At 38.5% G+C, this 21,995-nt stretch overlaps 1 protein-coding gene and 1 long non-coding RNA gene across 13 annotated transcripts in view; one reads left to right on the top strand and one right to left on the bottom strand.

The window, feature by feature from the left end:
• Window positions 1-4,880, bottom strand: part of MAP3K7 (mitogen-activated protein kinase kinase kinase 7) — a 74,067-nt gene extending 69,187 nt beyond the window's left edge. For 10 of the 11 annotated variants that reach the window (XR_011258593.1, XR_011258595.1, XR_011258594.1 and 7 more), the window contains exon 1: window positions 4,350-4,880. Coding sequence is in view for 2 of the 11 variants with exons in the window: in XM_069598264.1 (XP_069454365.1) it covers window positions 4,350-4,469 (120 nt within the window). In the remaining 9 variants the exon portion in view is untranslated. The remainder of the gene's footprint in view (window positions 1-4,349) is intronic. The other variant, XM_069598265.1, reaches the window with a different exon arrangement.
• A 16-nt stretch (window positions 4,881-4,896) lies between these two features.
• The window catches only part of LOC138444799 (uncharacterized), a 43,449-nt gene continuing 26,350 nt past the window's right edge, over window positions 4,897-21,995 (top strand). Inside the window, exon 1 of one of the 2 annotated variants that reach the window (XR_011258591.1) lies at window positions 4,897-5,011. This is a non-coding gene — a long non-coding RNA (uncharacterized lncRNA). The remainder of the gene's footprint in view (window positions 5,012-21,995) is intronic. The other variant, XR_011258592.1, reaches the window with a different exon arrangement.

Genomic DNA, 21,995 nt, shown 5'->3' with positions numbered 1-21,995 from the left:
CACATATGCTATTCTTAATGTCAACACTGTGGATCTCCCCTTTAAAAAGTGACCATGCCAAACAGGGTCTTTTTAGCATTTTAGTAAAGGCCCACTAATACATGGCTTGTATTGTTATAGCACCTGACCCTCTGCAGAATCTTTTACCCCTGGTTAAACCAAACTATTTGCTAGGTATAATTAATTGCAATGAAATCAACATTTGCAAAGAGAATCAGATTTTATTTTTAGTGTAAATACTGTGTTAGTCAAATCACTAACTTATCTTAACCTCTGGTTTAATCACATAAAAGAACCAGCTCACATAAAGAGAACCAGATGGACACTAGAATTCTCATGATTATGCTGCAGTAACTTCATTTACTCATTCAGCAACTATTTATAGAAAATCTTTAGATGCCAGGCATTGGAGTTTAAAGTGTGAATAAGGATAAACTTTGCTGAGGGATACCTACTTTCAGTGACAGCTAAGTATCATGAAGGCTATTAGAACTGACAAAGATCTAGGTTGCTCAGGGAAAGCTTTTCGAAGGAAGTAACACTGGAGAAGGAAATGGCAACCTACTCCAGTATTCTTGCCTGGAGAGTCCCACGGACAGAGGAGCCTGGCAGGCTACAGTCCCTGTGTCGCAAGAGGTGGACACGATTTAACAAATATACCACCACCAGCACCACCATTTGAATGGGACTTGAATGGTGAGAACAGGTCAATGAAATTCTAGGGAAAAGAGCATTAGAGGCAGAGGAACAACTACAAAGAGTTCATTTTAGTATCTTTCCCAATCTGTGATGCTTACTTTATTCAAAATCTAGTTTCAAAATCTTTTCCCACTAAATGGAGCCTTCTGTGATAAACTCTACTTTCAAATTATTGCTTAAGTGTATAATTTACATTACATTCATAGTTTTAATTTATGGTTCTGAAAATCTAGTCTCAGGATAAGTCAAGTTTTTAAGGAGAGAACCTTAGGATTCTTCACTCATCTTTCATAATTTTAGCACAGAAAAGAATGTTCATTAGGTGCTGGAGACCAGCTATTATAAATGAAATTGGTATTTTGTTTCCCATTCTTACAATAAGGTTTGGCTACAAACTAACTTCAGAAAGAACCAAAGGTACCTTATAAATCCAAGAGGAAAGAGCAAATGACTCAGGAGTGTGAAATCTCAAACTCAATTCCCTGCTCTACCATGTACTTAGATATAAGGCTTCTGGCAAATCAAACTCTATGACTAGTTGTCAGTATCTGTAAACCGGGAGTATTGTTTGCCCTATTTAATTAGGATTAACAACTTCACTTTCACTTTTCACTTTCATGCATTGGAGAAGGAAATGGCAACCCACTCCAGTGTTCTTGCCTGGAGAATCCCAGGGACGGGGGAGCCTGGTGGGCTGCCATCTATGGGGTTGCAGAGTCGGACACAACTGAAGCGACTTAGCAGCAGCAGCAGTCATAAACTACATTTCATCATGATCACTGTCCTTAAAGCTGACTGTGGAAACAGAGCATAAATGCTAGAAAAAGTGTGAAACAGTAAGTGTGATTTCATTTTAGAACTGGAAGAAACCTTAAATTATCTTGTTCAATCTCTCTTTTTACGTGAGAAATCAAGAAGCTCAGAAAAATCATGTTACTTGCTCAAAGTTATTGAAATACATGATGGCAGAATCAGTATGGCATCTACATTTTCTAAATACCCAGCCCAGTACACTTTTATTTTAACCACACCACACTGCCTCTATCACTTCTTGCAACCTAGTCCCCAATGGACTGATACATAACTCATAATTCAGTCAGATCCAGAATGATAAAAGTTAAATGACTTAAAAAATTTAAAAAATACCTACATAGGTTTCTAATGCTGTGACCTGACATAATTTGATATCAAAACTGAATTTAGAAAGTTTCACACTGACTATTACTGAGTCATGGTATAAGAAATGTAAGGATTAAAATCAGCTGATGCCTTAAAAATATGCATCTGTGAAATGAGTGCATATTTGGCCTATGGTCAGAGTATTTTTCTTTATACAGTTTCTAACTGAATCAGTATAATGCTGATTCAATTACACTGTTATTTGAGAAACAGAATATGATTTTCTTCATTTGTAGGCAATATACTGGTACCATATGAAATAATGAAAGCAATATAAAATACTTTTTGTTTCTAGTCATCTTTCTCTTATTCATGATTTTAAGCTGAGAGCAGAATCTAAGTTGAGAAATAATGAGTGCCCATGGTGCTTCCTAGATTATATAGTAATACTGCTTTAATGTAAAAATAAAGAATATGATGAAAATTATGTAATGGTTTTAACATTAGAAAGGTCTAAGTTCAAATCTTTAACATGAAAATAAACTGAGTAATAAAAACTGAAAAGAACAAAATTAGAAGACTACCTAATGTAAGAAAATTTCATCTAGAAACAAAAATTTACTCCTTAGGAATGTCCTAAATCTACTAAAGAATAGTTGAAACATCATCTAAACTAAAAGAAGGGTCTTTGGAAACAGAACCCAAACAGGAAGTTAAATAGCTTTGGGGGAAGAGTAGTTAAAGGACAGTCTCATAACCAAGAATGTAAAATGCTTCAGAAAGCAGTGCGGGAAAACTAAGGTTGTAAAAATCAGATGATGTAAGTCTCTGAAAACATTTGGTAGACCACGAAGTACAAGTTATTATTATATAACAATTTGTAGTCTACAAGCATAGCAAGCAGTTCGCCACAGAGTAGACGTAAATGCTTATTTAAAAACTGCAATTCTTTTATACTGACTCACTGAATTTTTATTCTTAAAAAAGAAAGAATGTTAGCCATGAAAGCGGGATCAACTATCCAATTCTGAAAAAAGAATTTATCATAGTCTCAATAGAAAAACACACACACACACACAAAGACACACACAAAACTCCCCCCTTCCAAAATATGGGTCCTTCTTTTAGCCATATGACCTTAAAGCAGGTTTCCTAATAATGTGTGTCAGGCACTGAGTTGGGTGTTTTGCATGTACTGCCTAATAAAGTCTCATACAAATAAAATGAAGTAGAAATTATAATTATTTTATAGTTAAGGAAACTAAAGCTCAAAAAGGTTAGTCAGGAAACTTGCTCCAGATCACGCAGCTAATAAATGGCATAGCTGATACACTGAACCATCATCTAACTCCAAAGGTTTTGCTCTTCCCACTTACACTATCTTGTAAAATGAGGCTGTTTTCAGCGATCTTTAAGATTATTTTAAGCAAGTAAAAATAATCCATTATTCTTCCAAAACATGCATAGAAAAAAAAAATTATTCGTCGAAGGATAATTATCTACTTTTAGCTTACCACTGTCTAAAAGTAACTTAAAATTTTTAAAATAGAGATAATTATTTGAGAACATGCAGGATTCTCGTGGGTGTATGTAATGCAGGGTACTTAGTAATTTCTTAAATGATAAACAAATGGTAAATAATAAATACTATTTCCAACCAAAGTTTCAATACTTTCTAAAGTGTCTTTAAAATATACATAGCTTTCAGTTTTCTAAATTTTATGGTCTATACAACCAACCTCTGTGCATTGAAAAGAAGCAACGTGCTAAAGGCACATTGTTACCTTGCTCCAAAATAATTTTAAATATTGCAGAATAAAGGATGTATTCGGGTTTTATAACAGCGATTTCTGGTTTGATCTCACATTCTAGTTGTCACTGAAAGCAATCGTTATTTCTTCAGAATATGCTACTCGAAACATTTTTTCATCCTAAACCAGTCTACATTACTACTGGTGAAATTAGCCTAAATTAGTCTAATTGAAGGCTATTAAATAACATTTAATATGACTACTGCTCTATGGAATCGGCGAAACAGCTATTCGGTACTTGGAAAAACTATTAGACTTGTGGATGTATTAATTTACGAAGCATCCATTGAGCACCCACTGCGTGCCAGATGCTGAGCCAGAAGTCGAACATAATATAATCCTTGACCCTTAAGAACACCATGTTTTGGAGAACTAAAACTCCAAAACGGCCATGGTCTTTGATATATTTTACTACTTAACAGATTCTAGAACTGGTGGACCAGACGATCGCACCAGTTTATCCTTTTCCGTTTGAGATGACCCAAACTCCAAGCACCGGAGTATTAAATCCAAACTCAAGAGTGCTAAAGGGAGAAAAAAAGAGAGCTACCCCGGAGCAGCTGAACGCGGATAGCCCCTTTATACCCGGTCTCTGTGGGGTGTGGGGACTCCCGGGTGGGTCTCAAGAAATAGAAAGGCTGGGGAGGCGCCTTAAGAGTCAGGACCAGGCAGAGACCGGGACAGGCCAGGGCTCGAGCCTCCGTGCCGGGCCTCGCTCACCTCTTCCACCTCGATCTCCTTGTAGTCTATCTCTTCAAAGTTGAGGACTTGGGAGGGGGCTTCGATCATCTCACCGGCGGAAGACGAGGAGGAGGAAGAAGCGGCGGAGGCTGTAGACATGATCCCTCGCGGAGCCCGGGGGGCCCGGGAAGGCTGCCGCCCGGACAGTCCGGGGGAGACCCGCGCCCACCCGCCTCCGGACCGACCTTCAACCTGGAGCCACGGCGATCCGTGGCGGGGACAGGGACAGCGGCCACAGCCGAGTCCCGGCTCCGGCTCAGCTGCGTTTTCCGCCGCCCGGCCCCGCCCACCAAACTTCCGGTTCCGGCCAGAAATCGGAAACAAGAGGAGGGCCTTGAGATCAAGGGAGGGGAGGGGAGAATTCGGTGACTGAGACAGAGAAAGGAAGGACAGGTTGGGGGTGGGGTGGCGCAGGGGTGGAGTGGGGGAGGGTGGGAGGCTAGTTTGGACCTGAGAGACAAATTTCGCGAGACCTTTATTAAGGGCCTTCAGCAAAGTGATGATACCGCGAGAGCTGACATGTGACGTAATTAAAACGCGCGAACGGAAGTGGCGCAGAGCACGATGGAATCTCAGTACGGTTGGTCCTTTAGGAACCAGCGGGAAAGATAAAAGCTACAGTTTCAGCCTTGCTGGGTGAAGTATGTTTTGACCCCGCTCCCTTTTCTGTCAGAGACCTGCAGATGGACGGGGTAGTATTGGATTGAGTTTTTGTGATGAAGCTTACTATGCAGTTTCACTCCTAAGCTAAACTGCACCATTTCTTAAAAAGCCTAGGAAAATGTATTTTGTGTTTGGAGGGAAGCGATTGCTACTGTTACTTTGAGCCAGTCCCTGATGCTATCAGAGATTCTAAAGAAAATAATACACAGCGAGCCAGCGTATGTAACCTGAATAATACAATATAGGCTCACGAACAGAAGTTAATTTTGGGTAAGGTAGATATTTATGATTTGGCATAATTTGTCTTTCATTTGAACATATAGGATGTATTGGTACATGTCGGAGTGCAGTGCTTTGTGCTGGATGCTTTGCATTTATGTATCCCTATTTTATCATTAACAGTAGCCTTGCAAATTAAATATTTTTGTTGCCATTTTCAGGACAGGAGTAGACAGGCTCTGGAGTAAATCAATTATGATTCTCACAAGCACCTAGCTCAGTATATTTCCAAGGTGAGAAGTATTTCCTGCGTTGTACTGTCAACACAATTTTTACTTTTAAACTATCTGTTAAACATCAGTCAGTTTGACCTAAAGGCTAATTGGGAAAATTGGAGTTAGAGATGAAGGTTTAAGAATGAAACGTTGTGAAGGTCAAGTTCTATCTCAGTAGGAGACCAAAAAGGGAACAGTCAGAAAGGAGAAAGTGAGGGGAAAGTGGCAATATCAGTGGAGGAGAGTTTTTCAAGTAAGGAATAGCTAACCAACATTGGGATTGCCAATAGGTCATTGAATTTGGCAATTAAGAAGTTATGACCTCCTGGAAGACAGGGTGTCGTTTTTTTATTTGTAGTGTTAATAACAATGATAATTTGGTGAATGGGTAAGAGAATGGAAGAATAATTTCTTTCACAGAGCAATCTCTGGGTGATCTTACCCAGGGTATTGACCACTTTTATGATGATAACTCACAATCTCTCCCAGTTTTCAAATTTTTCCTGAATTCTGGACTTACTGGACATCTCTGTTTAGACGTAACTTAGCATATGAACTTTAAGATTCCAAAAACAAATTCAGAAGTTATCACCCACTACATATATATTCTTTGTGTGCATTTTCTGTCTCCATGAAGGATCCCATTGTTTACTCAGTTGTCCAAGTGAGAAATCAGAGCTTTATTTCTATGTGTATTACAACAAAATGATGCTTAATTAGTGCACTAATAACCAAATAGAATGGAGAAGGAAATGGCAACCCACTCCAGTATTCTCGCCTGGGAAATTCCATGGGCAGAGGAGTCTGGAAGGCTACAACCTATGGGATTTCCCAGGCAAGAATACTGGAGTGGGTTGCCATTTCCTTCTCCATTCCTTCCCCAGTCCGACACGACTGAGCAACTAAACAAAAAACAACCACCAAATGGAAACATATTAAATTAATGGGATAACCATTTTTACCTGTCATTTCTTTACTCAAATTCCCAAACTAGAATGGTCAACTTTTAACCTTGTCCTTTCACTCACAGGTCATATTTACTTTTTCTTTAACACTTTGATCTTAAAACAGTGGATGCTACCAAGTGGGAATTGAGATAATTCTTTTATGTTTTGGCTGAATGAATACTTTTGCCAGTCCTAACTTTCATGGAGTGCATGATCTGTTTTCTGTACCTTCAGTTTAGAACTAAAGGCAGACAAGGGATTAGTCACCATAATCATGATGGTGTTCTGCTTGGGTTTTTTTTTCCCCAAAAATTTTGTTATGAAAAATATCGAAATACAGAAAAGTTGAAAGAATTTCACAGTAAACCACTACATACTTACTGGTAGGATGCTATCATTAACATTTTACTATACTTGTTTTTATCCCATATCTGTCTATGCATCCTCTCATGCGTACATCTTTCTTATTTCGTTGGATGCATTTCAAAGTGAATCTCCTTCATGATCTTGAACATCTACCTTAATACTTCTGCTTCTATATTTTATGCACAGATTCGGACTTCTGATGTTGATAGTAATCTAAAATCAATCCTTATGCTATTTGCTTGCAGTTTTTCTTTCTTTCTTTTTTTTTTTTAAGTCCCCTCTCTCAGCAGTGCTTATGACTCTGGATCTTATCATCCTTAAGGTCCAGTGTACCTCTCTCATTCTGTGATTTGATTTTATGAGCTAGTTCAGTTCAGTTCAGTAGCTCAGTCATGTCCGACTCTTTGCGACCCCATGAATCGCAGCACGCCAGGCCTTCCTTTCCATCACCATTGCCCCAAGTTTACCCAGACTCATGTCCATCGAGTTGGTCATGCCATGCAGCCATCTCATCCTCTGTCATCCCCTTCTCCTCCTGCCCCCAATCACTCCCAGCATCAGGGTCTTTTCCAATGAGTCAACTCTTTGCATGAGGAGGCCAAAGTATTGGAGTTTCAGCTTCAACATCAGTACTTCCAAAGAACACCCAGGACTGAACACCCAGGATGGACTGGTTGGACCTCCTTGCAGTCCAAGGGACTCTCAAGAGTCTTCTCCAACAGCACAGTTCAAAAGCATCAATTCTTTGGTGCTCAGCTTTCTTCACAGTCTAACTCTCACATCCATACATGACCACTGGGAAAACCATAGCCTTGACTAGACAGACCTTTATTGGCAAAGTAATATCTCTGCTTTTGAATATGCTATCTAGGTTGGTCATAACTTTCCTTCCAGGGAGTAAGCGTCTTTTAATTTCATGAGCTGGTACATTCCCATTTTTTCATTTAAGCTGATTCAAGTTGTATTTTTGTTATTTGCGATCAAAGAATCAAATAATATAGTTTGAATCTAGAGAATTGAGGGAGGGGAATTTGTCTCAGTTCACCTGAATTTTGACTTCATATTCCTTTTAACTTTTTTAACTTTCATGAGTTAAGGATGGAAGCTTAGACCTCACAATGTCATGTGAACTTCAGTCACTTGTCTATAGCGTCTCCACAAATTTCCAGAGATCCAGATAATCACGATGATGTGATCACTCACCTAGAGCCAGACATCCTGGAATGTGAAGTCAAGAGGGCCTTAGGAATCATCACTATGAACAAAGCTAGTGGAAGTGATGGAATTCCAGTTGAGCTATTTCAAATTCTAAAAGATGAAGCTGTGAAAGTGCTGCACTCAATATGCCAGCAAATTTGCGAAAATCTCAGCAGTGGCCACAGGACTGGAAAAGATCAGTTTTCATTCCAATCCGTAAGAAAGGCAATGCCAAAAAATGCTCAAACTACTACACAATTGTACTCGTCTCACACGCTAGTAAAGTAATGCTCAAAATTCTCCAAGCCAGGCTTCAACAATACATGAACTGTGAATTTCCAGATGTTCAAGCTGGCTTTAGAAAAGGCGGAGGAACCAGAGATTAAATTGCCAACATCTGCTGGACCATCAAAAAAGCAAGAGAGTTCCAGAAAAACATCTATTTCTTTTTTATTTGACTATGTGGATCACAATAAACTGGAAAATTCTTCAAGAGATGAGAATACCAGACCACCTGACCTGCCTCTTGAGAAATCTGTATGCAGGTCAAGAAGCAACAGTTAGAACTGGACATGGAACAACAGGCTGGTTACACATTGGGAAAGGAGTATGTCAAGGCTGTATATTGTCACCCTGCTTATTTAACTTCTATGCAGAGTACATCATGAGAAATGCTGGGCTGGATGAAGCACAAGCTGGAATCAAGATTGCTGGGAGAAATATCAATAACCTCAGATATGCAGATGACACCACCTTTATGGCAGAAGGTAAAGATGAACTAAAGAGCCTCTTGAAAGTGAAAGAGGAGAGTGAAAAAGTTGGCTTAAAGTTCATCATTCAGAAAACTAAGGTCATGGCACCTGTTCCCATCACTTCATGGCAAATAGATGGAGAAACAGTGGCAGACTTTATTTTTTTGGGCTCCGAAATCACTGCAGATGGTGATTGCAGCAATGAAGTTAAAAGACGCTTACTCCTTGGGAGAAAAGCTGTGACCAACCTAGACAGCATATTAAGAAGCAGAGACATTACTTTGCCAACAGAGGTCTGTCTAGTCAAGGCTATGGTTTTTCAGTAGTCATGTATGGATGTGAGAGTTGGAATATAAAGAAAGCTGAGCACCGAAGAATTGATGTTTTTGAACTGTGGTGTTGGAGAAGACTTTTGAGAGTCCCTTGGACTGCAAGGAGGTCCAACCAGTCCATCCTAAAGGAAATCAGTCCTGAATGTTCATTGGAAGGTCTGATGTTGAAGCTGAAACTCCAATACTTTGGCCACCTGATGCGAAGAACTGACTCATCTGAAAAGACCCTGATGCCGGGAAAGATGGAAGGCGAGAGGAAAAGAAGATGACAGAGGATGTGATGGTTGGATGGCATCACTGACTTGACATGAGTTTAAGTAAACTCCGGGAGTTGGTGATGGACTGGGAGGCCCAGCGTGCTGCAGTCCATGTGGTTGCGAAGAGTTGGACACAACTGAGTGACTGAAGTGAACTGAATATCAAGCTATTAAACTGGACTTGAAGTCCCTCCCAGTTTGAGCACTCTGTACCACCCATCCTCAATGTCAGTACTTAACACAACAAGTTCTGTATTTTACCTGTTAGTGTGACTTTGTTATGAGTAACAGACAACTCAAGACAACATTGCTTAAACAATAAAGGGGATTTATTAGCTTAGTTAAGTTGAAAGCTAAGAGCTAGAACCGACTTAGAGTGTCATTTGAATCATAAAGTTAATGGTAACATCAGTAATTGAGTTTCCATTGTTGTCATCTGCTTTTTGTGATATTTGCCATTATTCTAGAACAGAGTTTCTCAATCTTTTTTCCCATTGTTAATCCCTTAGTTCAGTTCAGTTCAGTTCAGTCGCTCAGTCGTGTCCGACTCTTTGCAACCCCATGAATCGCAGCACGCCAGGCCTCCCTGTCCATCACCAACTCCCGGAGTTCACTCAGACTCGCGTCCATTGAGTCAGTGATGCCATCCAGCCATCTCATCCTTGGTCGTCCCCTTCTGCCCCCAATCCCTCCCAGCATCAAAGTCTTTTCCAATGAGTCAACTCTTCGCATGAGGTGGCCAAAGTACTAGAGCTTCAGCTTTAGCATCATTCCCTCCAAAGAACACCCAGGGCTGATCTGCTTCAGAATGGACTGGTTGGATCTCCTTGCAGTCCAAGGGACTCTCAAAAGTCTTCTCCAACACCACAGTTCAAAAGCATCAATTCTTCGGCGCTCAGCCTTCTTCACAGTCCAACTCTCACATCCATACATGACCACTGGAAAAACCATACCCTTGACTAGATGGACCTTAGTCGGCAAAGTAATGTCTCTGCTTTTGAATATGCTACCTAGGTTGGTCATAACTTTCCTTCCAAGGAGTAAGCGTCTTTTAATTTCATGGCTGCAATCACCATGGAACCTTTTAAGACTTTTTCTTAATAGCCCCCAGAGTTTTTACTACTACATATATACTTAGTAATCTGTTTATGTACTGTATGCATATTTTTGCTTTATATGTAAAGACAGTAAGATTTTTTTCCTCTCCATTTTCACCCACTGGGAGATGATATCACCCCCATTAAGAATGCATGCTGTAGCAGTTTCATTTTTCATGTGACATAGCCCATTGTCTAGTACAATGACAGCATCTCTTTTGATAGCTGCTTCAGAAGAACAGGGAACTTTAGACTTCGGCAACTATACCCTTGACTGAAGAATGGAGATGGGGTTTGAAGTTATGAATGTCTTTATCTTAGATCTAGGACTCACCGAGTTGTGAGCTTTGAGAAGAAGGAGCTGCTAACCAGAAGAAAGATCTAGAGACTTTTAAGAAAGCAAAGCGCAGAATGGTTGCTGGGAATGCAGCCAACAAATGTTCATTATTTATATGTCTATTCAGGTTGTGCTTTATACTTAGAAAGTGTGTCTTTACTGTGTGCCAGAACCAAACTAGCCCGCCAGTCAAATATTCTTTATAGAAAGTTCAGAAGTAGTTTTCCACTGTATTCAAAACTGCAGTTTTCTCACAGAAAAGAGCCAATCCCTTAGCAATTTTGTTAAAGTGCTGGAGAGTGGCTCCCCAAATTCGTGCATTTCTTTGATATTTGGGTTTCTTTATTCCATATACTCCCCACGTCTTCATTCTAGGTCTTTGGGCTCCTGGGAGGGTTTGTGTTCCAAGTGTCCACAATGTGACTGGTCAGAGTTTAACTGCAAAAGTAGAGTAAAGGTGCAGCTCCAGGATGTTCTCTGACATTATACAAAGCTAGCATTTCTGTTCTTTTTTGTCCCCATCAATTGTGTTAGTGGCAAGGCAACTGCTTTGATGGTGCCTATGTGTCCTGCAGATAAAATTTGCATCTTTGTTTTTGAAATTCTTGATATGAAACAATGTAGCTGGTTTCAAGATCTATTCATATTATCCCAAGGAGTTTGAACATTGTATTTGCTATTTAAATAAGAGGAAGAATTGTTTAGAGAGTTTTAAATTACTATTTCAGCTGTTGTAGATTTTTAAATGGTTGTGAAAATATTTAAACATTTTCATTTTCTTGTATGAATATATGTTCTCTTTGATAATGACTATCAAGAATTTGAAGAGTTCATTTTTAAAAAGTCTTGATTAGGATTGTTAGTAGGTATTTCAAGTACAATATAAAATCTTATATTAAAAAGTTATATTTATGAAGGAAAGCTTATAAAAATTCCTCTTAAAATTTTGGAAAAACGTGTTTGATGTTTACAAGGACTCTTTAGATGTTGTAATGCTTTATTTTTTAAAATAACCGAATGTGGGAAAAGCAGGTTTTTTGTTTTGTTTTTTTAATTAAGCCCAAATATATTCTTTAAAATGTTTTCCAGTTTATCCCAGAATATTTTGCAATATTATCATCTTTAACCTTTACCATGACATGAAAATTTTGAGATGCTAGGAGAGTGTTGCAGTAGTAATAGAAGTGTTAGTGATTTGAACAATACAGATCGTGGCCACAGGAGTTATGGATAAATGGATTTGAGAGATACTCAGGAAACAGAATTGGTGGGATGTTGGGGAAGGAGACAAAGGAAAGGGCAAAAGGTATAAAGGATGATTCCCAGATTTCTCACTTGTGCAACTCAGTTGGGAAGGGTGCTATTTTCAGAAGCAGGGAAGACTGGAACAAGATTGGGGGAGAGGAGAATAAAGAGCAGTTCAAGACACTGAGCTCGAGATGCCTGAGAGAGTTCCAAGTGTAATTATCAAGTAGGCAACTAATCTTAGGGGAAAAGGCAGTGCTGGAGAAACAGATATTGATGGTAATTTCAGTCATGGAAATGAACAAGATTACCTAGTGAAGATGTATAAAATGAGAAAGAAGAGGAATTAAAACCTTATGGGGTAAAATCTTTAAGGTAGGAGAAGAGGCAGAGGAACTGCCAAAGAAATTTGTGGAAAACTAAAAACTGTAATGTTGTGGAAATCAATATAAAAGGATATTTCAGTGTTACTTTTCAAGAAGCTAAACATGAGAAAAACTCGGAGTGCCCATTGGATTTGGATCTTGTCTCCTGAAGGTTAGCCAAGGCAGATCTCTATGTAGGGAGGGTGTGGGAATGGGCTCCAGTGGGTAGGTTGGAGTGTCCACTTGTGGGTGGTGTAAGGTTCCTTGCAGTGTAAAATTAGGTCTAGCATAGGAGGAGTGGGGATAGGTCAGGGGCTCATACCACTTGCATGCTGGTGCAAGATGGAATTTGTTCCCTTTACCAGTTATTTTGAGTTAGAAGTTACAAATGTTAATGTTTTGACTTATATATGTGAGCCTCTGTTTGTACTCTTGCTCTGGGCCCTGCAAATGTTAGGAGAAGGCCTGCTTTTATATGAGTTAGATTTTTTTCTCATGTACTAGTGGTCTACACGGAGAAGGCAATGGCACCCCACTCCAGTACTCTTGCCTGGAAAATTCCATGGACGAAGGAGCCTGGTAGGCTGCAGTCCATGGTGTTGCAAAGAGTCAGACACGACTGAGCGACTTCACTGTCACTTTTCACTTTCATGCATTGGAAAAGGAAATGGCAACCCACTCCAGTGTTCTTGCCTGGAGAATCCCAGGAATGGGGGAGTCTGGTGGGCTCCGTCTCTGGGGTCGCACAGAGTCGGACACGACTGAAGCGACTTAGCGGCAGCAGCAGCAGTGGTCTACAGGTTGTTGTTTTTGTTCTTTAGTTGCTAAGTCGTATCTAACTCTTTGCAACCCTATGGACTACAGCATACCAGGCTTCTCTGTACTTCATCATCTCCTGGAGTCTGCTCAAACTCATCTCCATTGAGTTAGTGATGCCATCCAACCATCTCATCCTCTGTCGTCCCCTTCTGCCATCAGTCTTTCCCCACATCAGGGTCTTTTCCAAGGAGTTGGCTCTTTGTGTAAGATGGCCAGAGTATTGGAACTTCAGCTTCAGTATCAGTCCTTCCAATGAATATTCAGCCAGATCCCCCAGAATTCTGACTGCTTCCTTCAGTTTCTTTTTGTGTTTTATGGGACATTGTTTGAAGTGTTATTTCTTAATATCCTTCTGTTCAACTTCACTATTCAGAGTCCTCTCCAACACCACAGTCCAAAAGCATCAATTCTTCAATGCTCAGCCTTCTTTATTATCCAACTCGCACATCCAACTACTGGAAAAACCATAGTTTTGACTATAGGGACCTTTGTAGGCAAAGTGACATCTCTGCTTTTTAATATGCTGTCTAGGTTTGTCATAAGTTTTCTTCCAAGGGGCAGGCATCTTTTAATTTCATGGATACAGGTCTACAGGTAGGTAGATTTGCAATTCCCAACTCCGGTTTGCAGTTTCTCTAATTTCCCACTGATGTCTCTATCTTATCATTTAGATCTTGGCTCAGTTACCTCCACCTCAGCTTCCTACCGCTTCACTTTTTATCCATTACTCAGTTTTATTTCTCTCCCTTTACCTATTTGACATTATCTTATTTACTTTTATTGCCTTGTTTATTTTCTGTCCTCCCACCCTCTCCCCACTCCAGGGGATGTCAGTTCCACTGGGACAGGGATTGATCGTAAGCATTGTGTTCACCACTGTTGTCTCAGGATTTAGAACTGCACCCGAAATGTAGACACTTAATAATCTTCTAAAACTTAAGTGAGTATCCACATTTCTAAGTAAATGCTGTTTATTTCAGGTGTAAGGAATACATTAAATATTTCCTATAACAAGTAGCATACCTAATTTATCACAGAGATTTCTTAAGTATTTGAGAATTTTGAAGGTGCTTTGTTCTATCAGTCAATTTATACCTCTCTTTAATGTTAAAATGACTAATGGTTAGATAATTCACCTTGTATGTTTTGCAAGGGTAAACTTTTGTTCTCATTCTTCCCCAATACTCACTGCTATTTAATCCATTTGAATTGTTTGTTGATATTTAGTAATAAGGTGTTTTTGTGGCATTGATGATTGCTTTCGGACGTAACTTGTATTTTAACTAAAACAGATGCAAAATCAGACAGGATAGACGTTTTTATTTTCTGAATGTCTGAGGCAAGCTTTAACATTCTTTTGTACCTCAGCATCAGTTTTTAAAAGCAGAAATGTAATCAGATAACAACATACTTCAGAAATAAAAATGGTCTTCATAGAAATAGTGCTTTTCACTACAAAAGGGCATTCATTAAATGTTTTTTTCACAGACCAATATGTCAGATCAGTGTTCCTAGAGGGCCTTTTTCAGAAGAAATTCCAGAAACAATTTGGCTTCATTTACGGGAATGAATAAGGGTGTTTCATTTCACACAGCCTCAGGGAATCACAAATTAAAACTTTCCACTAAAATGGATGCCACCTACTATTCATTATTTCAGCAAACAAACCACTCTTCTCTGCTGAAGTTGCAATCAGGGTAAGGGATAGATAGTACTTGAAACCTGCTAGGCTGAGAGGGTCTACTTTGCATTCTTATTTGTAAGCTGCCCCTTTAACATTTTCCTGTGAGTTCCCCAGCACCCTACAGAGCTCTTCTCAGGGGCTCAAAGCTCCATTAAGTAAATAGAGGCTCCGTATTTGGAAGCCATCTCTGGGAATTCAGAGTGTTTTGAGGGGGAAATTGGTACTATCAAGATTAAGGTATTAATGAAAAGTTCTGTTAAATTTCTGTTGGGATGCTAATTAATCTTCTAAAAATTGTTAATCAGTTATGTAACACACTTAAACTTTAACACATGGTACAGGAAAAGTAACAGGGTCTTATCAGCTATGCCCAGAGGCATCCAGAAAGTTAAGGGAAATAGTGTAGACAGAAAATCACTTCCTAAATGTGATTGTATTAAATAGTTTGATCTTTAATATTTACTTGTTCTATCACATTTGATAGGTTTGGGAAATCAGTAGTGCTCAGATATTTGAAGAAATATTAAAAGTATTAGAAGACATTCAAGAAGTGGTTTTTGACAACTATTCCTTAATGGAATCTCTACCTGAAGTACAGAAATTTTTGCATGGATTATTAAACCCATGTTAGAAGTGTTAGCTTGAATTGTTAAATAAAGAAGTAATCTGGTAAGTCTTTAATATTTAAAGATTGACTTAGCCATGCTGTCAATATTGAGCTAAATGAATATGCTGTAGTCCTATCAATATTAAAATATTTTGTTTCTGTTAATAGGAATATGAATCATATTGATGTTACATATTAAAATATCATTCTATCTCTAAATCTTAATGTATTCCAAATGGTATGTGAAAGTATATAGTACAGTGCCTAGAACCTATATGGTGTCCAAAGATGTTAATATGAGTGAAATGCTGTGTAAAGGCATAGAGAGACATGACATGGTGTGTCCATAAAAGTTAGCCACAGCCTACAGATTAGTCAGTGAATTTTACTTCTGGAGATTCTGATCCAGCAGGTCTCAGCTGTGACTGAGGCAGCCTGAGTTTCTATTTCACAGCCCAGTTGTAGAGTTGAGAACCATTAGGGTAACATATAGGCAGCAGCATATATTTTAAGAAATAAATTTAATAATTCATTTTTGAAGAACTGAAAATTACTGATAACATTTTAATTTTGGGCCCATTTTCCTGTTGTTTTAAAAAATAAAGTTGATGTTAGTGATTCTATTCTTATTTTGTAATACATTTAACTAAAGTTCAGGACTTTCCAGTAGGGTGCTTGGAACAGCAGTTCACCTTAGTGAGAGGAGATATTGGTCTTGGATGTAATCTCTCGTTTTGTAAATTCAGTAACTCAGTTTTAGTGGTTTGCTTTAAGAACAATTAGATTTTTGATTCTTCCTTTCCAAAACCACTAGTGGCCATGTGAACTAAAAACCCAATACTGTATACTAGTCCTTTTGAGGATAAGGCTGGAGAAAGGGAGTATAGTTAAGCAGGGACAATTATAATACTATAGATTAACAAAAGGAGGCTGGAGGAGTGGTATATTTAAAGAGATTGCTACAGTTGTAATGAGCTTACTAGTGTCTTATAATATTTTATCAACCAGAGTACTGCTTAAAAAGACAACTAGCTTGCAACCCTAAGAAGACATCTTTTTTATTGAGTTCTAGAGGTTGACTTCCCCAGTGGCTCAGATGGTAAAGCATCTGCCTACAATGCTGGAGACCAGAGTTCAATCCCTGGGTTGGGAAGATCTCCTGGAGAAGGAAATGGCAACCCACTCCAGTATTCTTGCCTGGAAAATCCCATGCACAGAGGAACCTAGTAGGCTACAGTCCATGGGATTGCAAAGAGTCGGACATGACTGAGTGACTTCACCTCACTTCAGAGGTTCCTTGTAAAGTCACCAAAGCCTTTTTGCCTGAAATTGTGGAGTTAGATTACTAGTTCTAGGCTTCTGTTGAACTATTAGATGATTAAATTACTTTGGAGTATATTGGGTTTCCTTAAGACAGATGATTAATTATAATCTTATTTGTTTGAAGAATATGGGCCTTCCCTGAAAAAATAATATGGGGCCTTTCCTACTCATTTATTTGATTGATAATTATACCTTAGGATTACATCACTATGATGTTCCTAATAGTATTCTCTTTTCTTATCTGATCATTTACTACTCATTTAAGGCCAGCTTAAACTTGTGCTTCCCTGGTGGCTCAGAATCTGCCTGCAGTGTAGGAGATGTGGGTTTGATCCCTGGGTCGGGAAGATCCCCTGGAGGAGGACATGGCAACCCACTCCTGTATTCTTGCCTGGAGAATCCCATGGACAGAAGAGCTTTGTGGGCTAAGTCTATCGGGCTGCAAAGAGTTGGACATGACTGAAGTGACTTAGCATGTATGCACATGCTTAAACTTGTGCCTGGTGTGGTGAGATTCTGTGGTTTCAGGGAGAGGAAATTGAAGTTGAAATTTAAGTAGAGTGAAATATTTTAAAGAGTGAAAGGTCACTTAGTCCTTAGGAATGAATCTTCAAGGATGTTTAGGAATGTGGTCATATTATAATGAATGTATCAAATATACTATATGCCTTTGAATAGAAATTGATAATTTTGGGGAGAATGAAAAATAGCAAATATTGTCATTCAGTTTTTGTTAAGGTTTTAAATTTCTAAATTTCTGTAAGTTTTCTAGTAATTACTTCCAGTTTCCTTGATAAATGGCAATTGCTTAAGTATGTCATTATCCTAATCCAAACTGGATGCAATTCGCTGCCTGAAGGGGAATTTTATTCTGAGATCAAATTAAGCAATTCTTGATCAATCTAAATGAGAGCAAGTTTTACACCTCCTCATATATGCAGGCAATTCAAGAGTTTATTAATCAATATAAGCCATCTTCATTAGAAGAAAAACAATAGCATATTTGAATTGACATATGGTGGTTATTAAACAAAAGTGGAGTCATCTTTGGTTTCTGTTTCATGTAATATTGCTTACCTTAACTTTCCTGCTCAGAATTGATTTCTACTTTTTTCTAAGGGACTCATTATCAACTTTAATAAATCTCAGATTGATCCCCTTTGGGAAACAAAGAATACATTATTTCCTGTGTCTCTAGCTTAATTTATTTAAAAAAAGGTATAATCAGAATTGATAATTCACCTTCGATTGAAGCATATTGAACTGGCATACATACAAATGATTTCTGAAAGCAACAAATTTTATCTGTAGAACTAAGACATGAAATCTGGATTAAAAAATTAAGACTTTAAAAGTCATTAGAGCTTGAGAATGTAAGCTTAAGATTTACAAGGTTTAGGATATATAGAGAACAAGAAGTTAAATGACTTTATTTCTTTCAAGATGCTTTTTGACTTTAGATTTTTGATTGTATAATCATGTTCATATAGGGAAAGTGGTTAGGGTTTAATCTGTTGTTTTTATTTTTGATACTTTATGACTAAAACAGAGTGTGTAACTTGTATAGAATAAAAAGTTCTACATAAAAGCTATCCTCTCTTAGCTAGGTTGTCAAAAGTGAAATTTAGAAAATAAATATTCAAAGCTCAGTGTAACTGAGCTGCTATGACTGTGAAATTCTGGTATATCTGTTTCTGAATAGTTCAGTCCTAAATCATTGGTTCACTCCCTCATCAACAACAGTGGTTTATTGAACACAGATAGTGGTAGCTACTGTACTTTAGTGCCTTTAAAGGCTATTTAACCTAATACTAAGAAATTACAATTATATTTTATTTTCATATCCTATCTTTATTCTAGGACCTCTTCCCATTTATATACATATTGCCATTACTTGCCTGGTGTAGCAGACACTGTGAGTGCTCTACCCACATCCCCTCAGATTCTATTACTCTCCCATGCGTGCCAGCCTGACTTTCAGGGGCCAGCAACTGCATCTTTGTTGGACTAGACTTGGGTTGCCAAAACCCCCTTTGTGTACATGCTTGGGTAGGCTGAAAGTGAATAAGAACTGTCTCCCTCGGGTGATGGCCCTTAACCCAGTGGAGCTGTGATGTAGAGGTATAAATTCCCAGGCTCTCCACTCCTTTGCTGAAATAATTCTAAAGCTTCCCTGTGATGTCCACTGGGTTAGTTGGCTTAATAATACACCCTCTAATGGCTGCCTTTCCTTTTCTCTATCATTTTCATATTTCCTCGTCAGAGTCAACTGTTCTAAAAAGCTATATATGTTCAGTTCTTGTCTCAGGATTTGCTTCTAGAAGCCAAGCTAAGAACTTGTTCTGCAACCAATCCAGGTGGAATCTTGGTTGTGGCACTGCAGGTCTACAAGACACAAATAATGGGTAGAATTTTTATATCTTTTTCCAATCTGAAACTTACATACCCCAACATATGACTGGTAGAGTCTTTCTGGGTTTATTTGATTATAGATTCATAGTCACATAAATGCTGTATTGGATTAACTGGTTTCATTTTGAGATCACAAAATGGCCCACCAAACTGTTTACTTGAAATAACTGGATAGAATGATTATATGTGTCATTCTTGAACTGAACAAAGTTTATTGAACATTCTTTATGTGCCAGATGAAAGTCACTCAGTCGTGTCTGACTCTTTTGCAACCCCATGGATTATCCAGTCCATGGAATTTTCCAGGCCAGAATACTGGAGTGAGTAGCCTTTCCCTTCTCCAGGGGATCTTCCCAACCCAAGGATCGAACCCAGGTCTCCTGCATTGTACCAGCTGAGCCACATTCTTTACCAGCTGAGCCACAAGGGAAGCCCATTTAAAGATCTATCAGTGAACAAGACGAATGATTACTTAGTCTTACCTCTTTGCCCTCACAAAAGCTTAAAGTTGAGCTTGTGTTGTTGTTTCCAGGTCTATTTATATGCTATTGTTACAAATGTGTGCGGTGCTTGCAAATTTTGATAGTTTTTAATAGAAGATTATTGGTTTTGCTCAGTGTGTTTACTTTTTCTCCTAGTACTTAGGTTGCACGACTCAGAGTTGTAATGCATTTCCTCTGTAATACTTTTGTATCGATCACAACTTACTGATTTGCATATCTCATCTGTCTACTTAATTCTTTTCTTCTTCCTTTTCAGTTGTCATTTCCTTTCAAGAACTCTCTTCCAGTGACTTTTCATTATTGTAGAATTTTGTTTGTTTTAAGGAATATATTATTATTTCATTAATCTCATTGAGCTTTTCATTTTTCAGTATTCTTGTATTTGGTTTAGCCTTTTTTGTTTTTCCTGCACTGCATGGCTTATGGGATCTCAGTTCCTGGACCAGGGATTGAACCTGGGCCATGGCAATGAAAGTCCAGAATCCCAACCACTTGACCACCTGGGAACTCCCAGTTAAGCCATATTTTGTAGTTAAGATTTTTGAAGTTTTTGATTAAGTATAAAAATGCTCAAAATTGTATACATTTTTGATTAAGTAAATAAGTGGTCCAAAATACAGGTAATACTATAATGAATAGTGTATTATCAGTTTGAAATAATTGCCACATTTAGCTTTCCACATTGTGGCAGTTTTCAGCTTAGCTTAAAAATATATCAAGTTAAATCTTTGTTTGAGGTGCATAAAATTCTTGTAAATGGTTACTGCCTTCCTGTCACATGTCAGGGTAAACATATATAAATTAAAAGCTATGCTTTTTTTTTTTTTAATGTGCATGCATTGATTGGATTGTTCATCTGAAACTTGCACTTAGCCAAAACTTGAGGAAACATTACAGAAAGTTTATGTGTATAGTCTGTTATTTGAATGTTTATAATATAATCTGTGCATTCCTTAAAAAAAAAAAAAGCAATTTCTAGCCATTCTTTCTCTTTACTCTTCTTTGTACATAGAAATAATTCTTAACACTCTGTAGTTGCTTCTTATTTGTCTCCCAAACAGTCACTTCCCTAAAATTCTTCTGGCATTAGCGTCTTCATTTTTCTTTGGAGAATGACCATTTTCTTTACTTGGGTTTAAGGTGAGGTTGACTACTCACTCCCCCTTTCAGTGGTAAGAACACCGTCTTGGTATGGCCATGAAGAGTTGTATACCCCTGTAGCCATGGTGATTGGTTCAAGAAAGGATGTGTAAACCAAGTCAGACCAATAAGAGCCAATAGACTTTGGCTAAAACCATGGGAAAGAGGCATTCTCTTTCTGCTTGTTTGCTAGACTCTTAGTCAGTATACCTGAAGCTCCTAGTAGGTATCTTTGTGGAACAAGTTTGCTTGAGAACAAAGCCTATGAACGGAAATTGGAGTGTGGGTGGAGACTCCTGAGGACAATGTCAAAGCATTTGGGTTCAGTGGTACCTAGGGATCTACCCTGAACTGTTACTTATGTGAACCGTTATGTTACAACTGTTCCACCAACGCTTTCCTGCAACTTCTTCACAGTTTGCTTTTTTTCCCCCTCACTTTCCACGGTAAGTTTCCTAATATCTGCTATATGAACCATATGAAACCATTTTTCTCCCTCCCTCAACAACTCTTTTGGATCAAAACACCAAATAAATAGACTTCTATTTTAAAAACATTTTGACTCTTGGAGTATGTGCTAGAGAGTTAAGCTTTTCTTTGCTGTGAAGCAGTAAAAAGTGGCTATGATGTTGAAACGATAGTTGCCTAAAGGAGAGCAGAGCCATTGAAACAAAATCTACAGTCATAAGGAAGACCTGTTGTTCTTAGAGACACCCTGTTGATTCAACAAATGTTTCCCAAGTTCCTGCTATTTTAGGCATGGAATAGAGCAGTGAGCAACACAGATAAGAATCCCTGACCTCTTGGAGCTGACATTGTTTTATTATCCCAGAATATTGGTCCGCAGAACTGGTGTGATTTCTGGGGTAGGTGGCACTCAGGAAGACTTCATTCAAACCTCTGACTTGAACCCAGGGTCTCCCATTGTACTTCAGTAAAATCCAAAGCCTTGGCACATTTATCAGAACTGCTCAAATCTGGTCTGTGCTCACTAGTCTGAAACCTCATCCAAGAGCTTATACCCCCTTACTCATGCTGCTCTAGTTTAAACAAGCCTTCTTCCCTTTGCTCTAATTTTGCTGTGT

Source organism: Ovis canadensis, chromosome 8 (genome assembly GCF_042477335.2).
Source record: "Ovis canadensis isolate MfBH-ARS-UI-01 breed Bighorn chromosome 8, ARS-UI_OviCan_v2, whole genome shotgun sequence".
Classification (NCBI taxonomy): domain Eukaryota; kingdom Metazoa; phylum Chordata; class Mammalia; order Artiodactyla; family Bovidae; genus Ovis; species Ovis canadensis.
Note: the sequence above shows the minus strand (reverse complement) of the source record. Positions and strands in the feature narration are given on the sequence as shown.